The sequence below is a fragment of the Centruroides vittatus genome, unplaced genomic scaffold (assembly GCF_030686945.1).
Source record: "Centruroides vittatus isolate TY-2023 unplaced genomic scaffold, ASM3068694v2 scaffold_2520, whole genome shotgun sequence".
Lineage (NCBI taxonomy): Eukaryota > Metazoa > Arthropoda > Arachnida > Scorpiones > Buthidae > Centruroides > Centruroides vittatus.
Genome location: NW_027122689.1, coordinates 2,356,291 through 2,383,919, shown reverse-complemented (window position 1 = coordinate 2,383,919; position 27,629 = coordinate 2,356,291). Strand labels below are relative to the sequence as shown.

Below are 27,629 nucleotides of genomic sequence, written 5' to 3'. Positions count from 1 at the left end.
AAATAAATTTTAATTTTTTTTTCGTGTATGTCAATGAGGAGGTATCAAACCGCTATAATTTTGTCCCCGAATCAGTCACTGGCAGTATCCAATAGATTTTAATAAAATTTCGCATGCAATTTACTGATAATCAAATAAAATGCTACATACATTTAAGACGAAACGAAGAAACTAAAACTTTAACACGTGTACAAAGACGAGCTTTCTATAACTTTGTAAGATAAAGACGAGTCTTCTGTATATTTTATAAGGGAGAGATAGACTCTACGTATAAACTACAACGCACATATTTATAATTTTTAACATTACGTATGTTAAAATATAATATTTTTTCTTCCTTAAGATGATTAGTTTTAATATTTTTGAATTTCTTATCCAATTTACACCCGGACGCGACACCTTTCTGCGCCGATTTAATAACATCGATGATTCTTAAAACGTGTTTTTCTTTAATTATCACGATTTAATAAAATTAAATCGCATAAATTTACATAAATTAAAAAAAGAAAACTTGTAGCATTTTAAAACTAAACGTGTATTAAAATTACACGTATTCGATATCGAGTGTATACCGTTAAAGTTATATTGTATAGTTTCAGTTTTTTGTTACTTAAAGTATACTTTGATCTGTATCGTCTAAGTTTTGAAAAACTTATCCTTATCGAAGTTATGTTTACGGAGGAGGGCAGATAGATTGCACCTACTTTTGTAGCAGAAGCAAGGTCAGTCTGCCCGCTGCGACATTCCATTTAGTTTGCCAGTGGATAGCTTTGTAGTAGACCTATTTTGCCACCATGTCACCTGTAATACATCATTCGTAAATTCAGCGTAACAAATTACTTCTAGGGGAAAAAAAGGACTAATATCTTTAGAAAACACACAACGTAATTTAACTTTAATCTGTTAATTTAAGTGATTATTTTCGAAAGAATTTAAATCTGGAGTGTGAAGAAAAGTTTACAGTTGGCGGTGAGTGTATTTAAATAAATCAATAATAATCTCGAATATCTCTTTAATCTCGTGAAAGTTTCTTTTATTATTAACAGAATTTATTCGTTTAAAAATCACGAAACGTATCGAAACTTTTTACGAGTTGGGTACTTATAAATATTATATTCACGTTCGATACTGGAAAAATATCGAGTAATTTGGCGATAGACGAAGGTCATCTGCCATCTTTGATATAAAGGTTTAATTGGATAGTTCTGAAAAGTTAACTATTTTTTATTATATATATATTTTAATTAAAAATTAAGTTACGTTAAGTTACTCTTCAATCGAGTATATATAAGTTTAACTTATGTATAAAGATAATTTAATTTTACACGCGAGAAAATATAGTATATAAAAAACTTCATTATAATTAACTATAATTTAAATATATATATTCCCGTTTATTATGCCAAAGGAGAGAAGAAAGGTATGGAGTACAGATACGAATTTACCGAAGAAAGAGGATCTCCTCGTTGGGTAATGTATAAAATAATATATTTTAAAATAACAATTTATATTATTTTATTTCAAATAATTAGAATTTACGTAACGCGTTATGTATGGCGATAAATATCGCAAACCAGACAGCAGTCAATAACCTTTTTTGTATATATATATTTTTCATTTTGTGAAAAGTTCAAGGGCTTTCGAGAAATCCGAAGAACAATTTATAAGTTGGGCTATAAGTATATAAAATAATTAATCATTTGCATGAGTTTATTACTGATATCCTGATTTAATTTATGTTCTGCAGGATGTTTCTAATTTTTCAAGGATGACATTTGCTCTTTAAAACTGACGATGATTGATCGGAAAAAATCCGGTTTCGAATAAGTCACGAGTTATCAATAAACAATGAAAATTTGTTTCTCTTTTTAAATATAGTTAAGATAATGACTTAATTTATGCCTAGAATTATTAAATTATAAATTCGTAACACGAATTTATCATTTATGTGAAAGAAATATTAGTTATAGGAATGTATTGTATGATAAATATTGGTCGTATTATAGATACGAGATGATCGAAACTTCGCTGCGCGTATACGTTGTATCGTTTGTAATCTAAATACAAGGCCTAGCTAGGTGCAAACCGAATAGTCCGGGCCTTCGAAGGGCCCGATTGTAATAACATTTTGGAAAATATACATCGTGAATGTCTTTGTGGTTCGTATATATGTACCAACCACAAAGTACCGTACATATACTGTATAAACTTAACCAAAATATTAGCTTTGCGGGGCCCTTTAATTAATTTTTGCACTAGGGCCCACGATCCTCTCTGCTCCGCTATCGATACGCATTTACTTTATTAATATATAAGGTAGCCATATATTATAACAAACGATACAATTTGTAGTCGCGTAATGACTTTTTGATCGGCTACGTCAGAGCCGGGTTTATACTTACGCTAAACAAACTAAAGCGTAGGTCTCACCCGCGAGGGGCCTCGCTCCATCCTCAAAGTATTAATACGTAACGTAGGTTTATTATTATTTTTTGTACGGAGGAGAGAATCATATATGATAGTTTATGGCTATCACAAATAAGCCTAAGCCGTCACATTTGCGATCTCGCAAATGTGACGGCCTAGGCTTATTTGTGGTAGCCGCTTTGCAAAATTGTTAAAATATACATTATACATTTTCTCGTAATTAACTTCTCGAGTAGACTAGCTTAAAATTCGTCCGTCTATTCAAACTGAAATATCGATACTACGTCATTCTTTGTACGGTAAGCGTAGGCCTACATCTCATTTTCTATTATGAAATTTTTCAAAATTTTCTAGATTATTGGCATTAAAGATGTTTGAATCTACTCTCTTTTATAAAAAGAAAAAAAAAAGCTGCAGATTACTTTAAATGACAATTTCTAAACTACTTTCTAATCAATTGTTTTTATTTATTTTAATTTTGCTAATATACAAGACACTTTCTTTAAAAAAAGATACGATCTCGGTGAATCTTCTATAGAATTTGACACGAAATTTTTCAGTTTTAAATTTATTAAAAATTAAATTTAGATATTATAATTTGTAATGTATCCATTCATATTATTTAATAAAATTATTATTATATTTGCACTCGAGTTAGAAACTTGTATTGAAAATTGTAAAATGATATAATTTAAATCCCCATTTAATTAATAATTTTATCAAAATTAAAAATAAAATTTTAATTTATATTTATGTAAAATAAATATTTAATTAGTAAATATTTTAAAAAATTGTTTTCACGTATATAACTTTTGCAGGGATGGAAAAGACTCGTAATATGCATTTTAGGAGTAAGTATATTTAATTACTTATTAATATGTAAAGAAATAATTGATTACACATTTAAGTTTAATTATGATTATTATTGACTAAATATAAACATAATATTCGTTTAATAATTTAATTGAGTACTATTAATAATAAAAGTTAAGCACAAAATAATTCTATAAAACAAAGAGGAATTCAAGTTTTAATTCTGATTAGAATAAAATAAAATAAAATAACTTAAAATAATCAGAATTTCATATATAAAAATGATTGTAATTTTTTCTAAAATATTTTTAGATTTTTGCTTTGTCATTTTTCCTTTAAACAAAAATACAGATTTTTCCTTTTTTGATATTTCTGTGATTTTATCTTTATTCGTTATTGAGCCATTTTAATAACGCTAGAAATATTTTTTAGTAGAATTTAAGGATGTTTAATTCACCAGAAAACAATTTAAGAAGCTTTCTCCGATCGTACTTCGATAGGAAAATAATAATCGATCGTTATAATTTAGTTATATGCGTTTTAAGTGAACGCTATCGCTCAAAACGTGCCTATCCGATGTCTACGCTTTCGATTAACGAGCAGAAAGCTACAGAACAGGAAAAAGTAAATATAACTTAATAAACGTAATAAGGTGTTTATAACTGTAATTTCCTTTTAAATAAATAGTTTTGCTCCAAATCCATTTACTAATATCGTTAACTCGGTTTTTCCCCCTTATTTCGAATTACGCAATTTTGGCACGAAGCACTTAAGTGACGATTTAATATGTTTATTTTGTTTAATGTAAAGTTCGAGAAAATTTGGTAAATAATCATTCAAATATTTAACTGGTTTTATCACACAGTTGTGTAACAAATGAGAAATTTTATACCTTAATATCTAATGAAATTTTCCACCGAAACCAATTTTCCACTGCAACAAACTCGTTATTTAATGTATTAATTATGTTAAAAGTCACACGGAAATTCATTCTATTCGGATAATCGTGGGTATTACGATTGTCTGTCTTGTAAATATAACTTTTGCTAATTAAACTAGCCGCGTGTGTTCGGCGTTGCTCGGGATTTTGAGCGAGTGGGCTTTAGGTGAATAAAAGGGTAGTTTATACTTTGTACAGTGTTTTTTAAGGAATTGGAGAATAGCTGCGTATGCCCAGGGCCTAATTTAGACCTTCGCGGGCCCCAGGCAAAATAATATTTACGGGCTCCTTTACAAATTTTGTATTACTACAAATATAAATAAAATTGTAATATTTAAAATTAAAGTATTTTTATTTCAAAACAATTACAAACATAAAGTAATCAATGTACTGTATTAATACAAAAAGTAACGATTCGTGCATAAAAAATAGAAAAAATAAATCATACAAGTCTTTCTGATTTTCTATTTTGTTAAAATATCAATCAAAGAATTTTTTAAAAAGTCATATAATTCTTTTTCTGATTTTCGATTCTGCAAAAATATTAATTTAGTTGTAATGTGTATTTTTATTTTCCATTTGAATATCTTACTTACATTGTATTTTTGGGGCTACAATAAAATTATGCAGCAATAAACATTATATTTTTCTCAACTTCACCGACAGATCTAATGCGCATATACAAACATTATCTAATTCTCAGTGATGTTGTTAGATGTCGGAGCATTACGTAATGTCATTCTTAATTATAAACCCTTGAATATGGCCAGTGGCGTAGCGAACATAACTGGCGCCCGGTGCACGACACTTTATTGGCGCCCCCTTCCCCCTCCAGAAACACATAGTTTGTCTTGGAGACCATTTGGGCGCCCCTCTGCGAGTGGCGCCCGATGCACGACACGACCCCTTGCACCCCCCTCGCTACGCCACTGAATATGACGCTAATAATATAGTAATTCGCAATACTAATAAAATAATGGCACGTTTAGAACCTATTAGGGCCCCGGGCGAGTGCCTTGCCTGCCTTGTGCCAAACTAGGCCCCGCGTATGCCTGCGGGTTCTCGGGCTTTAAGTGAGGATGGGTTGGGCGAGAGTGATAAAAACAATGGTCCTAATAATTGAAATGTAAATTTATTTACCCGAGTATTTACAATAATGAAACTGCAATAGTATGTTAACGTATGTTCGGTCTTAAAATGTGGGCTTTAGGGATGGTTAGAGACGGGATTCCTACAGTATTTTTAGGGTGTCGAAGAATATTCACGCCAAATTTGATGCGGATACGCTGAACTGTATAGAACTCTTTAACTAACAAATTTCGACATTTTGACTTATATACAGTAGGCTACATATATATTACCCGAAACCCGAGAAATTTCACAAATAAAATGACCAGGTGTGGTTATATTTTCATTTGATTCGCTTAGTCTCTTTGGAAATAAGTCTGGGCCATTTAGAAACACATCGTGCATTTCGTGCGAATGACACAAATTGCACGAATTATATAATTTATTTCAATTTATTAAAGTTCCACCTCTTTCGCGTAAACGGGTCTTAGTCTTTGTAATTTCTGGTTATTATAGGTCTACTCCACCCGAAAAAAAATTTATTTTCAACTACTATATTTAAAATAAGTTTGTTCTTTAAGGTGGAGTAGGCCTTAACTTCCGTAAATTTCAGAAATTACAGAAGTTAAGGTCTCCTTCAAATTGTAATTAATGCGATTTCTGAAAATACAGAGAACAAAATAAGTTTATAAATTTGTGAATAAAGATACTCTGTTTTGAAGTGAATAAAATAATATAAGATACCGATCGACAATTAATCGATGACATAAATACACATTACATCATCAATAATCTCACGACGTCTAGAAACGAAGATAGTATCTTTGCTTTGTGTTACTTTTTTGTTTATTTAATGTGATAATATTATTAATTTGGCTGAACATTATAGTAGCTTATAAACCAGAGGTAGAGAACTTGTCGCCTTCAAACTAAATGCGAGTTTTTGCGACTTCTAGTATGATTTAATACGATATAAAATGGTGTAATACAAAAACTTAATGAACTTTATTTGGTTAGTAATACAAAATATAGTAATACATTACTATATTTTGGTTATCTGTTTCAGATAAATTAACTAAAAAAAGATTATACATATGTATTTAGATATATATATATATATTTTTTTTTTCACGACTCTCCATCTCTGGTATAAAATCTATAATAATCCGAAAAATCATGAAAAAAAGATATGTAATTATTATTTATTATTTTTTTAAAGGATTTTTCCGGATTATTAGAGGGGAATAAGCGAATAAAATGATTGTAGGCCTATTTGTTAATTTTTACTGAACTAGAACGAATGACAATAGTCAGTATAACCTACGTAAGGTGTCAAAAAAGCATTCGGCACTTATATGATAGATAGTACATATATTATATAACAGGCCTACTTATAATACACCATCTTGAATTGGAAAAAAAAAAAAAAAACTATTTGTCGAAAAATGAACCATTTTAGAAATATTAGCAATTTTGTATGTTAGTATCGTGAATGACTTATTGGCACATGTGACACGAAAAGAGGGAATAATCTTGCCAAACCTTTACGAATTATTCTATATATTATTCCTCCATTTCCATGTACTCTTGGCATTTTCTTTTTAATTTTCGAGAGAGTTCGTGACTCTCGAAAATTCCAGGTTCTTGTCAGATTATTTTTCTCGGAATCTTGGCCCACAGCTGAGTTTTTTTATCGTATGGTTACTAATCTTTTTACTCGGCATGGTTTGGTTTTATTCGTTTGTGGTAACGTGACACATGGGCGATCTGCCGAGGGGAAAATGTCTCCCGGGAGGTCTTTTATGGGAAACTGGCCCTATTTAGGTGTTACTAACGTGAAGAAAACCCGGAAAACGCCACGTGGCCAGCTCGTTGGCTAGGCGCGAACTCACTACCAACTACTCGGTATGGTGTGCACTATATACCATAAAAATGTTAACTGCACCATGTATCAGATTCGTGCTGTTAATATCCAATATCATTATCACAGTGGACGCAGCTGGATGGTGATAAATAGGAACTGACCCATCCCTCACCCCATTATGACCCTAGGAAGAGTTTAAAAAATAACCTTCGACATAATATGTTAATACAATATATATACAGGTATACCTCGAGTTACGTCGTTCCCGATTATACGTCGTTTGTCAAAAAAGTATATGGAAAAATAAAAATCAAGTTTAAGTCAGTTTATTCGACTTTAAATCCGTTCGCCACAAACATTGAAGTCGTAATATCGCTAGAAAAGCGTTGAAAGCGCATAAAATCATATTAAAATATGTACATTTACAGTAAATGTTAATATAATCATCATAAATCCTAGAGAACAAAACATGAAAACATATGTGTTTCTGCGTTGTCGTCTTATTTAGCGGTTTTTAAGTGCTCATTATTGGCGTTTCCTCCATTATTGGCGTTTAGTTACGATGTAAGTTCGATAACTACGACTTACGTCGCCTCTCCTGGAACCAATTACCGACGTAAGACGAGGTATACCTGTATATATATATATATATATATATTTTCATTTCTGTTTCTTTCCGCTCTGTGGGTACGAAGAGGGAATTTTTTTCCACACCCATCGTAGGTTCTGTCAAGCTTGCAATATGAGGTAGCCGGGAAGTGAAGAACGACCTGGACATATCGGGACAGACCAACCCCGAAAAATCCTAGGGTTTGCTCGGTCGGATTCGATCCCAGGTTCTCCAGAGCGGTGACGCCTAACTGCCTCGGCCTAGAGCGCACCAATAGCCATGGATAAAAACCATCAAACACTGATAATTGGTCTTTAGCTGGTCGTGGCCTAAGGGCTGGCCGCGTAGAGTCTCGGGGTTTTCTTCACCGTCCAATATCTAAATAGGAACCATTTTCCCATAGAAAATCCTTTCACCAGGCATCACTCTTGACAAATCGTCCTTGTGTTGTGTTGCATTGCTCATCAAGTCATAAGACGACTAAACTGCTTCGGCCATTCAATCATCAATATAATATTGTTATATTAGCATATTAAAATATTGTAAAGCTATGATTCTCAAACTTTGTAGAGAGAGAACCTCTCTTTTTTTGTAAAATAATCTTGCAACCCTCAAATTTTCAAAAGAATATTGACTTGTAGTTTTCTTATAATGTATTTTGTTCTAATAAAACAAATATTTTCTTACAGATTTTTGATAGTGCACAATTATATTTCGAACAAAACAAAAGTGAAAAATTACAAAGACATCGCTAAATGAAATCAGATTATGATGATGTAATTGTTTTATATTGTTGACTGCATTGTACAGGAATACCTCGCTTTAAAGCGCTTTTTAATTATATTGATGTTTATCATTTTCTGTGCTTGTCTTGCTTTTTAGGCGATTTTCGAAATAATTTTTTTTTTTTTTTTTTTGAATTGAACATAACCAATCCCGTTTTGAATGTGATCAATTCTAAATATTGTAGTTATTATATTCTAAGTTGTTGTAGTTATTATTATTTATTAACTTTTGCATCGTTTTCATAAGCCTACCGCTATTACGCACGTATTAAATGATAATGTAAATATATTTTTTAGGCTGCTCTTTGCACTGACAAGAGGAAAAACGGCTATAATTCAATATATGGAACCTAACCAGCTGTATAAGCGAGATATATCTGTAATCATGACCGTAATAATAGCGAGGTTGAGGCCGAAGTTTTAAACGCGAAAACGTGTACGCCGGACGTTCGGCGCCGCTTTCCTGTAAGCCTAGAAGTTTGACAATGACGTTTGAAATGTCGAGCATGATTCCACTGACTTTTTTTTAAAACTCTTTCCGCCCTGTGGGCACTAAGAGGGCCTCTTTTAGTAGGCCCATTATGGGTTCGGCCAGGCCCACAATGAGGCGACCGGGTGGTGAGGGACGGGGCTCGACATATCCGAACGGACTACTCCCGAAAAATTCCCGGGGATTTCTCGACTCGTTCGGATTCGATCCCGGGTCCCCCAGAGCGGTAGGCTGCCACCTTGACCGCTCGGCCATCCGGCCACTGATTCCACTGACTTTCCAAACACCATTGCCAAACTTCTAGGCCTATAGGAAAGCGGCGCTGAACGTCCGACGTACACGTTTTCGCGTTTAAAACTTCTGCCTCAACCTCGCTAATAATTGTAATGAAATAAAAACCAAGTATTGTTATTATAATGAAACTATCTGATAGAATAACGAGTACATGCGGAGTTATACATTGAAAATATACAATGATATGAATCATTTCTTTGCGTCCTATAGTTTGAGCCACAGCTATAACGTAATGAATATATTACTATTAATAAGAATGGTTACCTCGGCTTTTTTATAGCAATCAACAATCCATTCGCCAAAATAGTTATTCGCTCGCTAGGTTACTTTTTTGCTTACTTTGACTCTTTGTACCAAACAGAAATGAAAGGATGACCCACAACACAATATAAAAAAGCAGAGTTTTTATGACAGTTTCTCAAGCAATTTTATTTTTGTTTATTAACGGTACTGTAAAATTCGTGTTAGGCCTAGGGTGTGAATATTTGATTAAAACCGAATCTTTTGTGGCTGTTCAGCCCACGTTTCGAAAGCCTTCCCAAAATCAATTTTCACCGAGTGACTTGGTTTTTTTTTCTTCGGCTATTCGCCGCACCAATTGCCAGATGATACCATTAATCACAAGATGAATAAAATTTTTGCAAATTGCGAATTTTACGACAGGTAGCGTGATCCCTGAATTGTTATAGTAACTAAACTACTGAATTACTATATATTTCGCATAATATTGTACACAAAGTATAACAATACGTAGTATAGGTTAAATAAATAGTTTTCGAATTCTATTACGTCCCAGATTTCGGCCTTTCGGCACAATCTAATGTTCCAGTTTCAATTTTATGCCATAATAATGCTATTCTCCAAGCAAAGAAGAGGAAAATATTAAATTTAAAACGAAATGAAACTTTATCCGTTTCCGAATTATCACTTCGAAACCTTTTTTTTTTTTTTTTTTTTTTTAACTCTTTTCGCCCTGTGGGCACTAAGAGGGCCTCTTTTAGAAGGCCCATTATGGGTTCGGCCAGGACCTCAATGGGGCGACCGGGTGGTGAGGGACGGGGCCCGACATATCCGAACGGACCACCCCCCGAAAAATTCCTGGGGATTATTCGACCCGTTCGGATTCGATTCCGGGTCTCCCAGAGCGGTAGGCTGCCACCTTTACCGCTCGGCCATCCGGCCGTCCACTTCGAAACCTGGTAACGCTGACTTTAACGGGAGTTAAAATCGGCTTCAAAATATTATAGAGAGTAGATTATAAATGACCCAGAAACAGATTACTGAATTCAAGATTCGTATAAATAATTATAATGAGTAACTGACAAATAATAGGTTATTTGTACAATAAAACGAAAAAAAAACAAAAAATAACAATACCGTAATATGAATTTTTGGTGTCTTAAAAGTGTATGAACAGCTAGAAAATTCACTTTCGTACGCACAAAAGTCCAAAATTTGCATATTTCAGTTCCGGAGTGCTGGCGTAATTGCCTAGATGTTATAACAAGTTGCAGAAAATTTTAGCTCCATGCTATCGGCGGAATGTCACTAAAGTATAGTTTTCTCGGGCCAATATTTAAAATACAACTTTGAAAATCTGAGGGAATTTCAGTTGCAAGCATTGCAAAGCAAATGAGGCGCAGCAAGTAGAAATTTATCAAGTTTTATATCAAAGTGCAAAAATGAAGACGCGTGAGGCCCAAGCAAATTTGAATTACAGGACCCACGTACAGTGTTGACTTCAGATATTCTTCTTCGAGGAAATTTTTCCTTTTAACAGATTGGTTTGGGATCCCAGACAATTGCCGTTTTTGCCCATAGGGTAACGCGCTACTGACCATCTGGCCAGTGTAAGAAAATATGTCAACTGTTCACAGATTTTTTAAAAGTCTTTCTTTGTGAATCCTTACAGTTCTATAGAACTTGGATATTTTTAGGCTTTTCTCTGCACTGACAAGTGGAAAAAAAGGCTGTATTTCGGTTTATGAGAGTATTCTGGAATCTCTATGTATGAATACATAGAGGTTCCAGAATACAGTATACAATACAATACTGTATTGGCCTAATTGTATTCATACAATTAGACCTATACTGTACAATAGATCGGCATTTGAATAATAAACATTAAATTTAATAATTTGGGTGTTTAAAAGAGTAATATTCTGTAAATATTCAAATCATAATCCGTGTTGTATCCACAAAAATAGAAATAGAAAGACAAAAATAGACTTGTCAATAACTCACCCATTTTGTTGGTCTCTCCAGTTCGTCTACTTCTTTCGATTCATTTTAATTATTAATTTACGTTGTTCCAATATTAACTATGTTATTTATATTATTAATGTACATACAAATATTAACATATAATTATTTTTCCTTACGGTAACAAAATTTCACTATTTAATTTTAGTAATATTACGAAAATTCTAGAAAATATTTTTATCTAGAATCGCGATGATCGTGTAGTTGCTTCGCGAGATCGAATCGTGTCCAAACGCGATGTTCCTTTTAAGAACTTTTCTATTTTTTGGCTATTTTCGACCCGTGGTCACTAAGAGGGCTTTTTTCATATCTTTAATAGGTTTGGTTTTGCTTGATGGATACGGCAGCGCAACGAGTGGGCGATCTGCCAAGGCGGATATGGGAAACTGGCCCCTATTTAGGTGTTACTAACGTGAAGAAACCCCGGAAAACTCCACACGGCCGTCCGGCTGCCCGGGCATGAACCCACGACCAGTGTTTGGTGGTTTTACCCCCTCACCCACCGGTGGGCATATCCATCGTGGATTGCCCAAGAAAATTCCTGGGGTTTTTCGACTGCCTGGCAGATTTCGTCCCAAGTGCCCCAGAGCCGTAGACTGATGCTTTAACTGCCTCGGCTGTCCTGCCGTCAAACAGATTCTATTATTTTATTTATAATCCGAAACCGTGCTTCTAACTTTGTTGTTTCGAACCAATGAAGTGTTATAAATTAAGGCACTTGGCAGTTTTTCGTCTTTTATTTAGTTATCGACTAAATAAAAGATGAAAAAACCGCCAAGTGCCTTAATTTATAACACTTCATTGTGTTTGAAACAAGTTTCTATTATATGTCTGTCGAAGAGACATATCGGACCAACTAAGGCCCAGTGTGTCTCTTTGACGGACTTAGTTCGACATTCTGTTATGTCTTGTTATCTAGATATTATAGAAATAATTTTCTTATATAAAAATTGAGTTTATTTCATGAATATAATTTGTCAAAATTTTAAGATTATAATGTTTTTATTATATTTTATGAATACTCCCTCTTCAGGTCCAGACAATATGTATCCATTGCTCTTAGTGTGTGTTCCTGATGTTATTTCACATTTAAATTATTAAAATCAATCTGATGAAGGAATCTTGCTGTAGAAATTTTTAATGTTTTAAAAAATTTGCAATTCTATCTTCTGAAGTTCTTGTTATTTTTTTTTATAACTAATGTTTCTAAGGTTGAAATGACAGAATAATCTTAAAGTTTTCAAAATACAAAACTCATATTTAAAATATATAGTTTAATATTAGAGAATAGATCCTATTCTATAATATATTGTAAGAGCATAAAGTTTTTTCAACTCATTTTCTACACTACACACATTAAGTGGGATTTTTTTCATGGCCATTATGGGTTGACCAGACTCAGAATAAAATAGCCATTTGATAAGAGACAGAATCTAATATATGTAAGCAAAACCACTCATAAAAATTTTTGAAGATTAATTCTGAGATCGAATCTGAAAATCCAGATTTATCTATTCCTCAAAAGTGATAGACTGATGCCGATTGTCTCGGCCTACCGGCTAAAAGCATATACCGATTGGGCTGCAATTTGAAAAAATTGTAGATTTATAAATTCCCACTGTTGGCCTGTCTTTCCTTAATCTTGAGAATGGAGTTAGATACATTAAAATCAAGATCAGATATAGGGGAAGGATGCTCCGATTAACTATATACAAAATTCTGATGCAAACCAGAACTCATCTTATTTCAATTCAAAAATTTCCCCCAAAAGGTGTTAGATAGATGACCAGACTATTGTTAAAGGAAAAGTATGATATACAGGGACAAGCCACTAGGTGGAGAGCATATATTTTAAATGAAATAAATTAAAAATATGATTCAAAATTTCAGCCTGGCATTGAGACAATATCACAATAAATAATTGCCTATTATTATATGTATAAAATTAATGAATAATAATTATATCTCATCATTTAGCAATTAATGTATTACTTTATTTTTAATTTTAGGTGATACTTGTTTTAGTTGGAATATTTATTGGTGGTTATTTTAGAGGAATTGAAGAAGGAAAAAGAAGTAAAGATAATCATATTATTTATAAAAATGGTAAATATGTAATTTAATTATATATATATATATACATATATATATATATAAACATATATATATATATGTTTGATAATTCTGGTTTTCATTAGAATATTTATTAAATTTATTATATTTTATTTGGATGGAATAACATGCATTCACATATGCATACCAATTACATTCCTTAGAAGAATGTGTGCTTATGTAGACATCGTATTAAAGATTTTATCAGATGTCTGTCTCAATTGTTGATGCGTTAATATATGAGAATCAGGAAAAAAATTCAATTTGAACACATTGTTTCTTTGAATCATATTAATCATATACAATATATTCATTATGATATTAGACCTACAAAATATCCTTTACATTAAAGTAAAAAATGATTAGAAGAAAAAGTAATTGAAGTTGTATATCTGGTTAATATAACAGTAGTTATTACATTAACAAACTGCACATATGAATAAGTGTGTGTGTATATATGTTTATCCAGTATATACACATATATACTGAATGATCATAATTACATTTTATCTATTTAATACTGTCTAGAGAGATATTTAGCAGTCAGAATGCAACCAAATCTGATATAGTGACATTTCATGACATATGGTACATTTCTGTAAAAAAAAAAAAATTAGTTCCAAGAAAAATTGAATGTGCAATAAGTCAGAGTGGGACATCAATAAAACTATGTCTGTTGATGGCATTAAACATCTTCAAAAAAGATGGCAATTGGTCCTATATATGGACAGAAGCTATATTGAAGGAATGCAAATAACTTACCCAGAATAAAATGTATGTATTAAATAAGGCAATTTTTTCACTATTAAAATTCCATTCCTTGTATATGGAAAAATAGAAATCATATACAAAAAATATTTCTTGCAAGTATTTCATATATATTTTATGAAATATTATTGATATATATTGAAATTCATGAATTTATACAACATTGTGTTTATAATTTTATGGCCGAAAGTAAATTATGATTTTTAAGCTATCTTTACTGAATAGTGCATTACAACAAAATTTTTATAGAAATTTTGATCTCAGCATAAATAAATCTTACTAATGTAATATTGTATTTTAATAATTACAATACCTTTATTTCCAGAACAATCCTTCCATCTTACATGGCACGAACAATCTTGTATAACCGATAAAAAATGTCCCGAAGGGTAATTTATTTGTTTACTTTTTATCTGAAAACTTTTAGTTTGATGTTTTTAAATTTTTATTTTTATTTAGTTTTTCAGATCATCCATTACTCTTAATATCCTTGGATGGTTTTAGAAGTGACTATCTTGAGAGAAAATTAACACCGGCAATTCAGTGGTTGGCGCAATGTGGTGTACAAGGACCAATGCAACCAGTATTTCCTTCTAAAACTTTTCCTAATCATTACACAATAGTTACAGTTAAGTATTTTATTAAAATTTTAAAATACTCATAGTGAATTACAATATTAATATTTTCAAATATTGAATAATTTATAAATCTAAACACCAGAGTGCTTTTGGACTGTATTGTGATTAATTCATTAATTCTGAATTTGACCTAAAAATAGGCATAATAACATTAACTATAATATATGTATTGAATAATTTATTTTAATGTTAGCTAATTTCAGAAAAAATTAATTTGTCATTTGATTTTAGATTTAATCAAAATACCTTCAATAAAACTTTCTACTTACTTACATTTTACTCTATTCTACTTTCTTTATTATTACAAAATTTTACATAACATTAAAAATTAACATATACATTATTTAATTTATTATATTTTTTACAGGGTTTGTATCCCGAAACCCACGGAATTGTCGACAATAAAATATACGATCCAATTACGAAGGAGCGTTTCTCGGTCGGAAATCGTGAATCTTTAAAGTCTATTTGGTGGCTGAAAGATCCCGTGAGTATATAGAAAATTACTAATTTTTATGATTTATGGAGTATTTATATGTCCAGTTCTTTTAAAATTGTTGGATTCTTTTACCCCTTTGTAATGATCCATCATCTGTTGATTTTAATTAGTAAGTAAGTAAGTAAGTAAGTAAAGTTTATTGTAATAGGGTATACCTGTTACAAGGGGGAGAATCAGTTGATACCAACATAGTTGATTTTGTTATTTAATAATTATAAAATATTGACGTCTTATAATAATATCTAATTTGTTCAACATTAATATATATTTGCAATACTGCAAACATATGTATTTGATATATTATATCACATTACATAACTACAAAAAATTTTTTTAAATTATACAAATTATCATTAAATTATAATTTTTTCCACGTACAAAATGCTTAGTTAGTATTTCATTGTTGATCTTGTTTGTCGCACGGAGGTTATATCTATTTCGTAACACTAGTGCCTTGCTATAAAACGACACTTATAATTTTTGGGGGATAAAAACCCCTACATCTAGAATAGCACCAACTGCAAGATAATAATTATTATTATTGAATTATCTTCTTATTATTAAATCTTAGCCAGGTAGAGAAATTTAATGGTAAAAAATTCTGAAACATATCAGTTGCTATATAAGGTTCTGAAATTATATTATACCACACAAGATTTTGACAGATTAGAACAATCTTAAGATAGGCAGAATTCAGGAGAAATATATCAATTATGTACTTGATATAATGACTTCGGTGGAATAGTTGATATTTTTTCGATCCCCTAACTTAGAAAAAACTTTAATAATGATTATCATAAGGAATAAGTGTAGGCCAAATCTGTTTCAATTTTTCTATTACCATAGTTTTAGCATTTAAACATTCAAACTAACTATTATTTCTTCTATCTAGCCATAATCAGAACTAAGATGACGATCAATTCCTTCTCGAAAAATCATTCAATTGGACTACTTTATCTAGATTAATATCATATGTATATTTTATGTTGTCTTTAATATAATAATCATCTTTTATAATAATTCTATTCCCATTGTGTTTTTCTTCTTTAATTATTGCCAATAATTTTTTTCTTCTCATTCTGGATCTCGTGCATAAATCCGAAGTAACTCTTATCTTTTCCTTCACTTTATTATTGAAGTCGCCTTTCTTTTTCCAGAATTCTTTAATAATCAGATTCCTATCATATACGGACCCCAATAATATTTTCACTATGGGATTGATTTCACTTTTGGTTAATCTAACCACTCCTTTTATGTGACTATTAATTATTCCCAAGTCCTTTTTTATAAACTGATTAATTTCTTTTACATGATCGGTCGAGTTGAACGGAAAGTTTAAAACTATAATGTTATTATTATTTCTCACGTTAGCTAGCTGGTCTATTTCAAATTCTAACATACCTTTCAATTGGCAATTCTTATTAGATATTTCCTCTAATTCTTCTACTTTTTGGGATAATTTTGACAATTCTCCATTCAAATATTTATTTTCTTCTTTCAAAGCAATGACTTCTGCTCTAATTCCTTGTAGTTCAGTATGAAGAAGAGAGAACTTATCTTGAATTAGCTCGTATATTGCTTTCAATGTAAATTGTGACTCTTCCTGAACTTGTGGCCCTAGATCTCTTGAAGTTTCGAAGTAGTCGTAAATTTTCGTAGCTCTCGAGGTTCCAGGACTATTTTTATTAAAAACATCCTCTAACTGATAATAATCTTCACTAGATGTATCGCTCAATTGCCTTTCTTTTTCTTTAAGCTTATTCTTGCAAGGTCTGCCTCGTCCCCTTCTTTGCATATCTTCTTGACGTATTTGTTGTGGAGATCGAGGGAAAGGGCCTGGATTGGACTCAATCCCAGCAATTATTAATAAACACACAATTAAAATCAAGGAAAGTCTATTCACAAATAACCACTTCTTTAAAATTGTCATATTTCGGCTTCTTATGGGTTTTCAATTCACTCAAAACAGAATTATCAAGCTTCACTAAAAGTTCACCCGTACCTCCAGCGGCTAGTACACGCCCCCCCGTTGATTTTAATTAAGTAGATGCTACAATTAGAAAATTCAAAAAAATACAGCAATAAAAAAGTTTCTGGGAATATTGTATATCTATTAGGAAACTGAAAGGAATGGAGTTGTACTGATAACATTTAAAAATAAAAATATTTACAAAATAGAATGTTATTATTTTAATTATTAATTAATTATTATAATTTTTATTTTTAAATATTGCAAATATCATTCTTAATCCATATGAAAAATTCAATAAAAAATTCCATCCTAAAATATTGTACAAGTCATCTATACAAGTCAATATCTTAAAATGTTTTTATATATTGAAGAAAAGTACTTGTATAATTTTTATTGATGACTTATAGCAGTGGCACTGGGGGCAGAGGGATCAGTTGCTGCCATACTACTGTAATTATCATGGGACTAAAGTATACATTTTTCCCATACACCCAGCAAAGCAACTTTTCAATCAAATAATGCATTTGGTTATTTTGATTATTGTGATTCCAACATTAGCTGTTTCAGCAGAACCTTCATTTAACTTTGTGTGATGTTTAAAAATGTGTCTTAGATCTGAATGTCTCAGAAATGCTTAACATATGCTACATTACTTAATACAATTAGAAACAAAGTAGCAAAATTAAATTTAAATGAAATCATGAAAGAATTTATCATCTGCACTGTTGAATGAAAAAGTTTTCAGGAAACTATAATTTTAAATATTTTAAATTTGTTTTCAACTTTTATATAAGAATATTTTATTTCATTATACAGGGTGTGCACAAATTATTGGACAAATTTCACAAGATTATATTTTTACCAATACTGAACAGAAATATATATTAACCATGATTTGAAAGAAGGATATTTGCAGTTTTGTTCTGATCTTAAGTGCATTCAATATGTGTTCCACATGTGGCATGGCAGGTGTCCAAACTACTCTCATTCTCATCAAACCTTTTCAAACTTGTCTTTTGTCACATTTCCAAAGGTGGTGTGAATGTGCTGTTTTAATTCCAGGAAAGTCATTGAAAAAAGAGGGACATAAACAATGTCCTTGATGAAACCCCATGGGAAGAAATCACATACTGTGATATCTGGTTACTGGGGTGGAAGGTTTTGTCTGTGGCTGCAGCATGATCAATCCATCAACCTGGCAGATGTTCATTTAGGTAATCCTTGATGTCCCTGATGGATGTCATTATGGATGTTTCTGTTCAATATTAGTAAAAACATGATGTTACAAAATTTTCCAATAATTTTTACACACTGTGTACATAGTTATATCATGCATTAAAATTAAATATTATAGAATAAAATTAGAAATTGGCACATAATTATTAATCTAGAATTTAAACACTTTGCACCCACACAAAATTTTGTTCCAGCAACTCTGATTTACTGTACTGAAAAAAATTCCTCATATACACATTTAATTCTATGGTATTATTTTACAGTTTACCCGAGTTCATCAGTGTAAAGAATGGAAATTATATTTGAAGTGTATTACAATTTTTGTTTTTCAAAAACATTTTGCTATAATCTAATTTATTAAAGGCAAAATAATTCTAATATTTATAATTGATTTATGTTTATTTTATAGTTGTGGGTTACAAATGAAAGAGAAAATAAGAAGTCTGCAGTATATTTTTGGCCTGGTTCGGAAGTTAAAATCAATAATGTTAGGCCAACATATTTTCGTACATACAATGGGTAATTTAAAAAAAATATTTTTCTAACTTTAAGAAATAATTAAAACTGGTAGATTGCTTATTTTATAGGAATCATTAGTTTGTCAAGATTAAAAATTTTAAAATCTATAATACAAAATTAATAAATATTAAAACTCCTATATATTTTTAATATTAAAGATTTTCATTTTCTTCACCTTTATTGCAAGTATAAATTTGAATTTTTAGGAAAACAATTGTTTTCCTAAAAATTTCTGTTTTAAAAAATGTATTTACTCAAAAGCTATCTACAGGGGTGCATCAGAAGAAGTAGGACAATGTTTGATGCAGTGAAGAGAACTTCAAAGATAGCTCCAAATGTGCATCATTGTTGGTGTTGCACAGGTTGACCACAAGGTGGAAAATCATCAAAAGATGGGTTACTTGCCATCTAATTTACATGAACAAAACCTTGTTTTCTCACTGAAACTAATTCTTTTAATATCACAGTCACTTTTAATATCGTATCTTTTAATATTCACACATTGTTCTACTACTACTTACGCATCCTGTATTTATTCCTTATATCCAACTCAAACTGCTTTTCTTGGAGCAGAAATATTTTAGAAATAATGAATGTAATTTTTTTTAAATTTTAGTGATTTTTACAGAGATGTTAAAAGTACTTTTTGAATTGTCAATGTTATTCAGGATGAGACTAACCGTGTAAAATCTCGCTATTCATTTTTAGAATAAGAAATTTTGTATTGTTATTCTTCTGAAATCATCTATCGTCCAATAACGCGTAATTTGTATTCTCCATATCCGTGCAAAGCTATATGGAAGTTCTTTAAATTGTCTATTCAAGATGACCTTTATGACCAAGAGACAACCGAGCAGTTATACCACTTTGGGCAAGATAGTTATTTCCTACTTCTTTCAAATATAGGCATAGTGTAAAACATAAAACACTTGGCTTAATTTACACTTTTTTGAGAGGTCAAAATTATTTTAGAATCCCCTCTCCCATTTTTGCCTTACAAACGAATTATTTTTACATTTTTTGCACTCTTTTTCAAACAAAGAAAGAATAATAATATTATTCTATAAAATAATAAATGAGGACTCAGACCTCACACATTTAATTACAATAGAATCCCCCATAACACGGTAGATACATTCCGTGTTATATGGATTCCATGTTGTACGAGTCACTTAAATACATGAGCCAATCACAGCCCGGCATGTGTGCAGTTTAGAGGCTACGGCTGTTTGAAAGGTGTTCTTCCATAAAATTAACTGATTCTAGACTAATTTGACTCAACATTTCCAAAACACGTATAATTTTTTGGGAATAATCCATATAAACTATGCTATAAACAAAAAATTGTAGGATTACTTACCGAGTGTGCATTGTTCAACGATGCCATTGCTGAAGCTTGTTTTTGTCGCGGTGCGGCTCATCGAACGGCAGGCATGTGTTTCCTGATAAGTTATTTTTCTGCGAAAAATTTGCTGAACTTTGGAGACATCATTAATATAAATATAATTTTTATGGCCGTTAAATAACAAATGGTTCTTAGTAGGTCCACTGCTTGTTTAAACTCAATGGTTTGTGCAATGTCTGTTATTGGTCCAGATTCGACCAATTTTGTTGCGACATGAGTCAGCAATGATGTTTTACCGTGTTATACAAGCCTCTTTTAGTGTGTTATATGAACACAATCGTAATTTTTTTACCGTGTTATACGAATCCGTGTTATATGAACCTGTGTTATAGGGGAGTCTAATGTACTTAATTATTTTCAAAAGTTAAAATAATTGATTATTCGTTACTATTCTTTGTTACTATTTTTATTTTCTTCAGCTATTTCACCACCCCTAGTAATTTGCCTTCTTGGGTAGCTGCCTGTCTTGCCCACCCTTTATCAGCCTCTTCTTATGGCTGGACAAAGTGTACTTGTGATCTCAATAGAAACTGTGGCACATTTGCAACATCTTTGAGTTAATGCCACTAATCTGCAACAAGATAGAAAGAATAATGGTAACAGAATCTATAAGTCAGTATTTACAAGTGGAGCTTCTTTACTGTGACCTTATTCTATCCATTTTTCTATTGTAAGTCTACATTCTTTATTATCTGATTATGGCAGTGTCCACAATCATATGATAAAGGATATATCCCAAAGTACTTGTTGAAATTTTCACTTTGAGAAAAGCAGTTTGAATTGGATTCCGTGGACCTAGATCCATCGGATAATCAACAATATATTACTTCTCTTATTAATATAGATATTTCTCATTAAAAAATTTAAATACAGGGTGTCCCAAATTAAACTTGACATTTCCCAGCTGGATACAACAAAAAGTCATGACAGTTTGGGAGTGCCTTAATGAGATGATAGGAATTGTCTGCTACCATCTGAAAGTGTAAAACGGCATGTTCTACGGTTGCATGCAGTGTATGCCTTGAAAGGTTATGCATATGGTGTGCTATGCTGTCCTTAAGATCTGACAGCAATGTTATGGGATTATGATAGACCAAGTGTTTGAGATAGTCCCAGATCCAAAAATTGCATGGATTCAAGTCAGGGGATCTTGCAGGCCAATATACCACTATTTCAGCTTAAAATGTATCCTGTAGTGATGGTTTCTGAAACTAACTTTTTTTTATCTAGAAAACATTCCCATCATCTCATTAAGGCATTCCCAAACTTTCATGACTTTTTGATGAATAGATTTTGTTGTAGCCAGCTGGGAAATGTCAAGTTTAATTTGAGACATCCTGTATATTACTCATATAATATTCTAATTAAGCATCTATCAGATGAAGAATTATGTGCTTGATATATAATGTACACAAACTCCAGCAAATATCTGTTAGTTTGCATGTTATACCCAGCAATGGAAAAATCATGTATTTGACATCTAGAAAAACATTGAAATTTTGAAATTTTAAAGTGTTAAAGGACAGTGTGCCATTAACTACAACAATAATAACTCCCTGCCCAGTCATGGAGAGCCTTGTGGAAATGCAGGATACAGGTGTGAAACATCCACAAGTGGCCAACCAGTTTAAACGTTTCCATGCACATGACATTCTAAATTTTGAAAGAAGAAACCATTCTTTCTAAAAAGTTGTTCTAGGTTTGAGAAATAAACATAACCTTATGATAGTGGGTGGCTTAAACCACCAGAACATTTGTTCTACATACAAATTAACAGATATTTGCTGGAATTTGGGTACATTATATATTTTTACTATATCTAGTTATAGTGTGGTATTAAATTATGTGCATGTAATATGATTATAATATTTATAAGTTTTCTTTGAACAAATTTTTAAAAATATTATTATTAGTATGTAAATATTCATATAAATTATTGTATTATTATCTTTAATAATAATCTTAAAATTAGACAATATATTTTATTATATTTAATTTTTTCATATAAACTCAAAAGTAAACCTATAGAACTATTCTGTCTAATGATATATTTTAATATCTGGTAAAATTATTATGAGAGATAGCATTGACAGCATGAAAACATCAGTCTGTAGTGCTAAGCGACTATTTGTAAATAATTTATATCTTGTTTTGTGGTTTTATACGTATTTGTGTTCCGTTATCCGTGTCGGGTTTTTGTTTGTATCATGTGTGTGTTTCGTTTTGTCACGTTTCACCATATATCGGGTCATGCAGCTACACATTGCCGATTGGCTAACTTTATATCACACGACTGGAAAAATCTCCAGATGGGGGAATTATAAAAGGTGAACGTACGACCCGAGAAGACATCTTTTTCTCTTGTGCTTTCGCATGTTCAGATGGACTTTAAGGGAATCCGAGTTATCATCAGGTGAAGAATTGAACTAGTCGGTTTGCTCTTTGTAAAGGTAATCCAAATCCATCGAATACTAATTATGGAGTAAACGGTAAAGCCAAGATAGTTAGAAGATATGCACGAATGGGAATTAAAAAAAACTGTTATTTTAATATGATCGGGTTTTGTTTAAGAGCACGTGGTGGCTGTATACAACATTCTAAGGAAGAGAAGATCGAAAACTAGAAAGGTCTCCTGTTCTGCACCAGGAGGACTGAGATACACGTGTCGTTTGATCCTGTAAATAGTGTAGATTTCTATGCACTTTCACGTGTTATGTTATATTCGTTTGATTGTCAGAGGGACCTTAAAATTTGTTAATCGATTAAGCGTGATGTCTAATCCTTGTACTTCATAGTGTTGAGTTAACTGATCCCCGTGGTGTATATAAATAAATGTGTTGCCAGATTCCTAATGATTATCTTGTGAAGTCCTCATTTTTCTACCCCTCATATAGACATAATATACCTTGGTATATATTAGTCACTACAAGTCATTTCTGGAAAATATATCATATTAAAACTGAGATTATGAAGCCATATTAAATTTAATCTTATACATTAGAAATATATATATTTGTTTTATTAATTTCAATTATTTGATTTTTAGGAAGTTACCTTTGGAATGTCAAATTCAAACTATATTTTCTTGGCTGGATTTACCATCAGACAGCAGACCTTCTTTTATTACTATTCATCTTAATGAACCCGATACTACTGGCCATAATTTTGGCCCTTATTCAAAACAGGTTTGTTCAATTTTAGTAATTCTTTTTCTCTTAAATCTGTATAAGAATTAACAGAAATATTTCAAAAAGTATTTTTTACTTTATGTAACAAATTATTTTAGTTATAATATGAAATATATAAAATTTGATACAAATACAGGGCTCTGAATTAGGCAGTCAGGACCTTATCAGAGCTGTAGACCATACCTATAGGTTTTAAAAAAGCCAAGTCAAAGTCAACAGATGGTCTATATGTGACCCTTCATAAGATAGGCTGATTTTGGGGTTATATCTGAAATTTTGAAGATGCTCAAAAATGGGCTAAAACTTAAAAGCGAAAAAATTTGGAATCATTTCTCAAAACAATACTAAAAATGAACTGTTTTCCACTTTACTAGACACAAGAAACACCATTGCACTGACTACTTCTGGGGTGCGGCTGAGTCATACTGTGCATTCTGTTAAGTCACATGTTTAACAAAAATTATAAATTTAAAAAGGTGAATATCTCACCAAGGGTCAAGTTAGAGATGTGATTCCTTTGAACTTTTTGGTTATCTAGGGGTCTGAAATTGAGTGTCCAAACCCCTCCTCAGAACTGCAATTTTATCTATAATTTATGTAAAATATTTAAATATAAATTTAGATATTTTTATAAAAGGATTTATCTGACATTGACTAAAATAACTTCAACTACTCAAGCTGGGTTAATGTAAATAAATACTGCATGTATAACCAATATCCAGCAAGAAAACTTACAGGAAAGCAAATGCTTTCATCCATGTTGAATGGGCATCTGTTTGAACTGTTTGTTTTAACAGCTACATTTGAACTGTAAAGGTCAGTTAGCCTGACAATGCTCTTTCAACACAGATGAAAATGTTTGCTTTCTTGAAGTTTTTCTTGCTGGATATTGGTTATATATGCAGTGTTTATTGAGTGAAATAACATTACTAAAAAACTTTTAAAAATCCAGGATGAAATATACTTTTAAAAAATTGAAGACTAAATACAATTAAAAATTTTATGACTTCACACATCCTTTACAATCACAGGAACACAATTAACATGAATGGAGCTGACCTCTCTTTTATGGCTCTTCTCTGCTTATGAATAAGTAAATTGAGTAAAAGTTCCTCTGGCGTCAGATTCTTGTAAAAATATTTCTTGAAAAACTTTTAAAAATCTAGGATGAAATACATATTTTTTTAAAAGTAATATTTGTAAGAGGAGGAAAAAATGGGACTCTCATACAAGCATGAGATATCCTAATGGTGATATTGTCCACAAGTACTACTATGGTTACATTGTAAATTGAGTTTGTTTGTAAATGCACACCAATATGGACTCAATTTACAAACAGATACAGTAACCTCATCACAAATCTGCTAGTGCCACTATGTTGATATGCATCTACATCACAACTACATATTCCTTACTATTGTAGCGCTTCGCCGCTATTAACTATATGTATATATTTATGTATTTTTTTTTTGTTCGATTGTTCTATTTTATATGTTTGTTTTTTCGTTTATGTCGCGTCGCGTATATGTTTTTGTATCGGGTTTTAGATGTAACGCACAGCCATTTTGTTGTGTACCGTACCGTCTGTTGTCGTCATTGCTGTGCTGCGGTTTTTGATTGGCTATTTGGAGGATCACGTGGGAGGAGAAGAAAAAGCTCCCGGATGGTGGGAGATAAAAACGGGTGACTTCCACGTGTCGAGGCATTTTTTCTTTGTCTTGGATCGGGGATCTGGAGCGGTGAAGAGACGAGAGAAAGGATTCGAAGCAGAGCAGCCGATCAGGAAGAGAAAAAACAAGAACCAGTGAGAAGAATCTCATTTTGTAACAACGTGTCCCGCGAAATACGGCGACGGTATCTACCATCTTGTAAATGTTTGTATAGTTTTTTAAGGTTTAATCGCGTATTAGTTTTAGTCTCGTGATTAATTACTGTTGTAATCATAGTGTTATTGTCATCCTTATTTTTGTTAAGAACGCTGTTTGCCTGTTTAAATCAGGCGATCAATCCCCCTTTTTTTGTGTGTGTAATTAATAAACCTTTGTTTGTTTATCTATACGCTTCTACCGACTATTCATTTCCACTTTCTTTCATACCCGCAAACCACGTGCTTGCGGAGTCTACACTATTGACAAATGTGTAAAATCCTGAGTGCAATGCAGCTCCATTGTCCACATCCTGCCTCAATTTACAGTACTTCCAAATAGCTGAAGAGTACATTGAATACATTGAATGTGATCTCTTAAGCTTACCAACACTTCAGTCTTTGGCATACTTATTTTCATCTCAGCACCAGTGCAATCTGTTGCATACCTATCAAGTGCATCCTGAAGATTGCTCTGCGAGTAGCTGAGAGGAACTAGTTCATCAGTAAACAACAATCAACCTACTCTACAGTCTCCAAGATACTCTTTTCACCCCAGATGTGTCTTTCAATCCACTCCACATAAATAATGAACAGTATAAATGACAGAACAAAGTCTGGCAAAGTCTAACACATACACTGAAAGGTTTCAGAAATGTGTTTACATGAACACATCTCTGAGTATGCATATAAGCCATATAGGCTGCTAAAAGCTGGCCATTAATTCCATATTCCTGCAATGCTTCTCACAACTTATCTTGAGGAACTCAATCATATGCTATTCAAGTGCACAACACCAGGATGTATATAAAACGTGTGACTCACCAGCCAATTAACTGGTGTGAATAACATTCACATTCTTAATTCAAACAGCCATCCTGTTTTGAATTAAGAAAAGACCTGAAGAAGTGCTCAGAAGGGGTAATGAAAACATTTGTCACTTAAATGTTATTCATACTGGTTAATTGGTTGGTGAGTTGTATGTTTTATATCAATCATACGCCTTTTCAAGATCTTTGAAGCAAGCATAGGTTATTTTGCATACTCCCAACATTTCTCAAATATTTGTCAGAGAACAAAGATTTGGTCTATTGTGCTTCTGCCAGGTTGAAATCCAAACTTCTCATTTTGGAATGTAGCCTCTGCATCTCCTTTTTAAGCACTCAGCAAATGCATTTTCAGGAAAACTGATCAGAGAGATGTTCTGATAATTAAAGCATTCAATCTTCTTGCTCTTTTTAAAAATAGTTATATCTCCAGTCTGCCATTGCTTTGGCATCTTCTCAGAATCCTATGCTACCTGACAAACACTAGTTAACCAAGATATGTCATTAGCATTCAAGGTTTTTAACATATCAGGTTGGATTTTGTCATTGCCTGCTGCTTTCCCAGATTTGTGATTCAACACTTTCCTGACTTCCACCATGATGAGACCGTTTTCCATCCCAAAATGCACCTTGCATATATCAATCATTTTGGCATTCACTGGATTTAAGATATCATTAAGTACTCTTTCTGTTTGTTGATAACGTCCTCCTTGTGAGTAAGAAGTTTTCCAGTCTCATTCCTTATTGAGCAAACAGTATGCCACCTCTTTCCTAGAAGGCAATGGATGGTCTGCCAGAATTCTTTATTTGCAATTGTACAGCCTGATTCTGCTTTTCTGCCAAATAATTTCCAGGCTTTCTTCTTTGATGATTTCACAATATCTACTGCAATTTTTTGTCTTGATATATTGGCTTAACAGTACAGAAGACCTTCCCTGTACAGCTTCTTGAACTTCTCAGTTTTATCTAGGTTTTCTTTTGCCACTGTAGAGTGTCACAACCAAACATTGCTGTCTGCAGCAAGCAATCACTGATGTGGTAACTGCTA

The 27,629-nt window shown here is 32.0% G+C and overlaps 1 protein-coding gene across 1 annotated transcript in view; it reads left to right on the top strand.

Annotated features, from left to right (window-relative positions):
• The first annotated feature begins 718 nt into the window (after positions 1 to 718).
• LOC136987567 (venom phosphodiesterase-like) overlaps positions 719 to 27,629 on the top strand; it is a 52,144-nt gene continuing 25,233 nt past the window's right edge. The window contains exons 1-9 of the mRNA XM_067285317.1: positions 719 to 969; positions 1,409 to 1,470; positions 3,246 to 3,278; positions 13,563 to 13,659; positions 14,759 to 14,822; positions 14,893 to 15,061; positions 15,439 to 15,558; positions 19,188 to 19,297; positions 23,749 to 23,887. Of these exons, the coding sequence (XP_067141418.1) occupies positions 1,423 to 1,470; positions 3,246 to 3,278; positions 13,563 to 13,659; positions 14,759 to 14,822; positions 14,893 to 15,061; positions 15,439 to 15,558; positions 19,188 to 19,297; positions 23,749 to 23,887 (780 nt within the window). The 5' untranslated portion in view covers positions 719 to 969; positions 1,409 to 1,422. The remainder of the gene's footprint in view (positions 970 to 1,408; positions 1,471 to 3,245; positions 3,279 to 13,562; positions 13,660 to 14,758; positions 14,823 to 14,892; positions 15,062 to 15,438; positions 15,559 to 19,187; positions 19,298 to 23,748; positions 23,888 to 27,629) is intronic.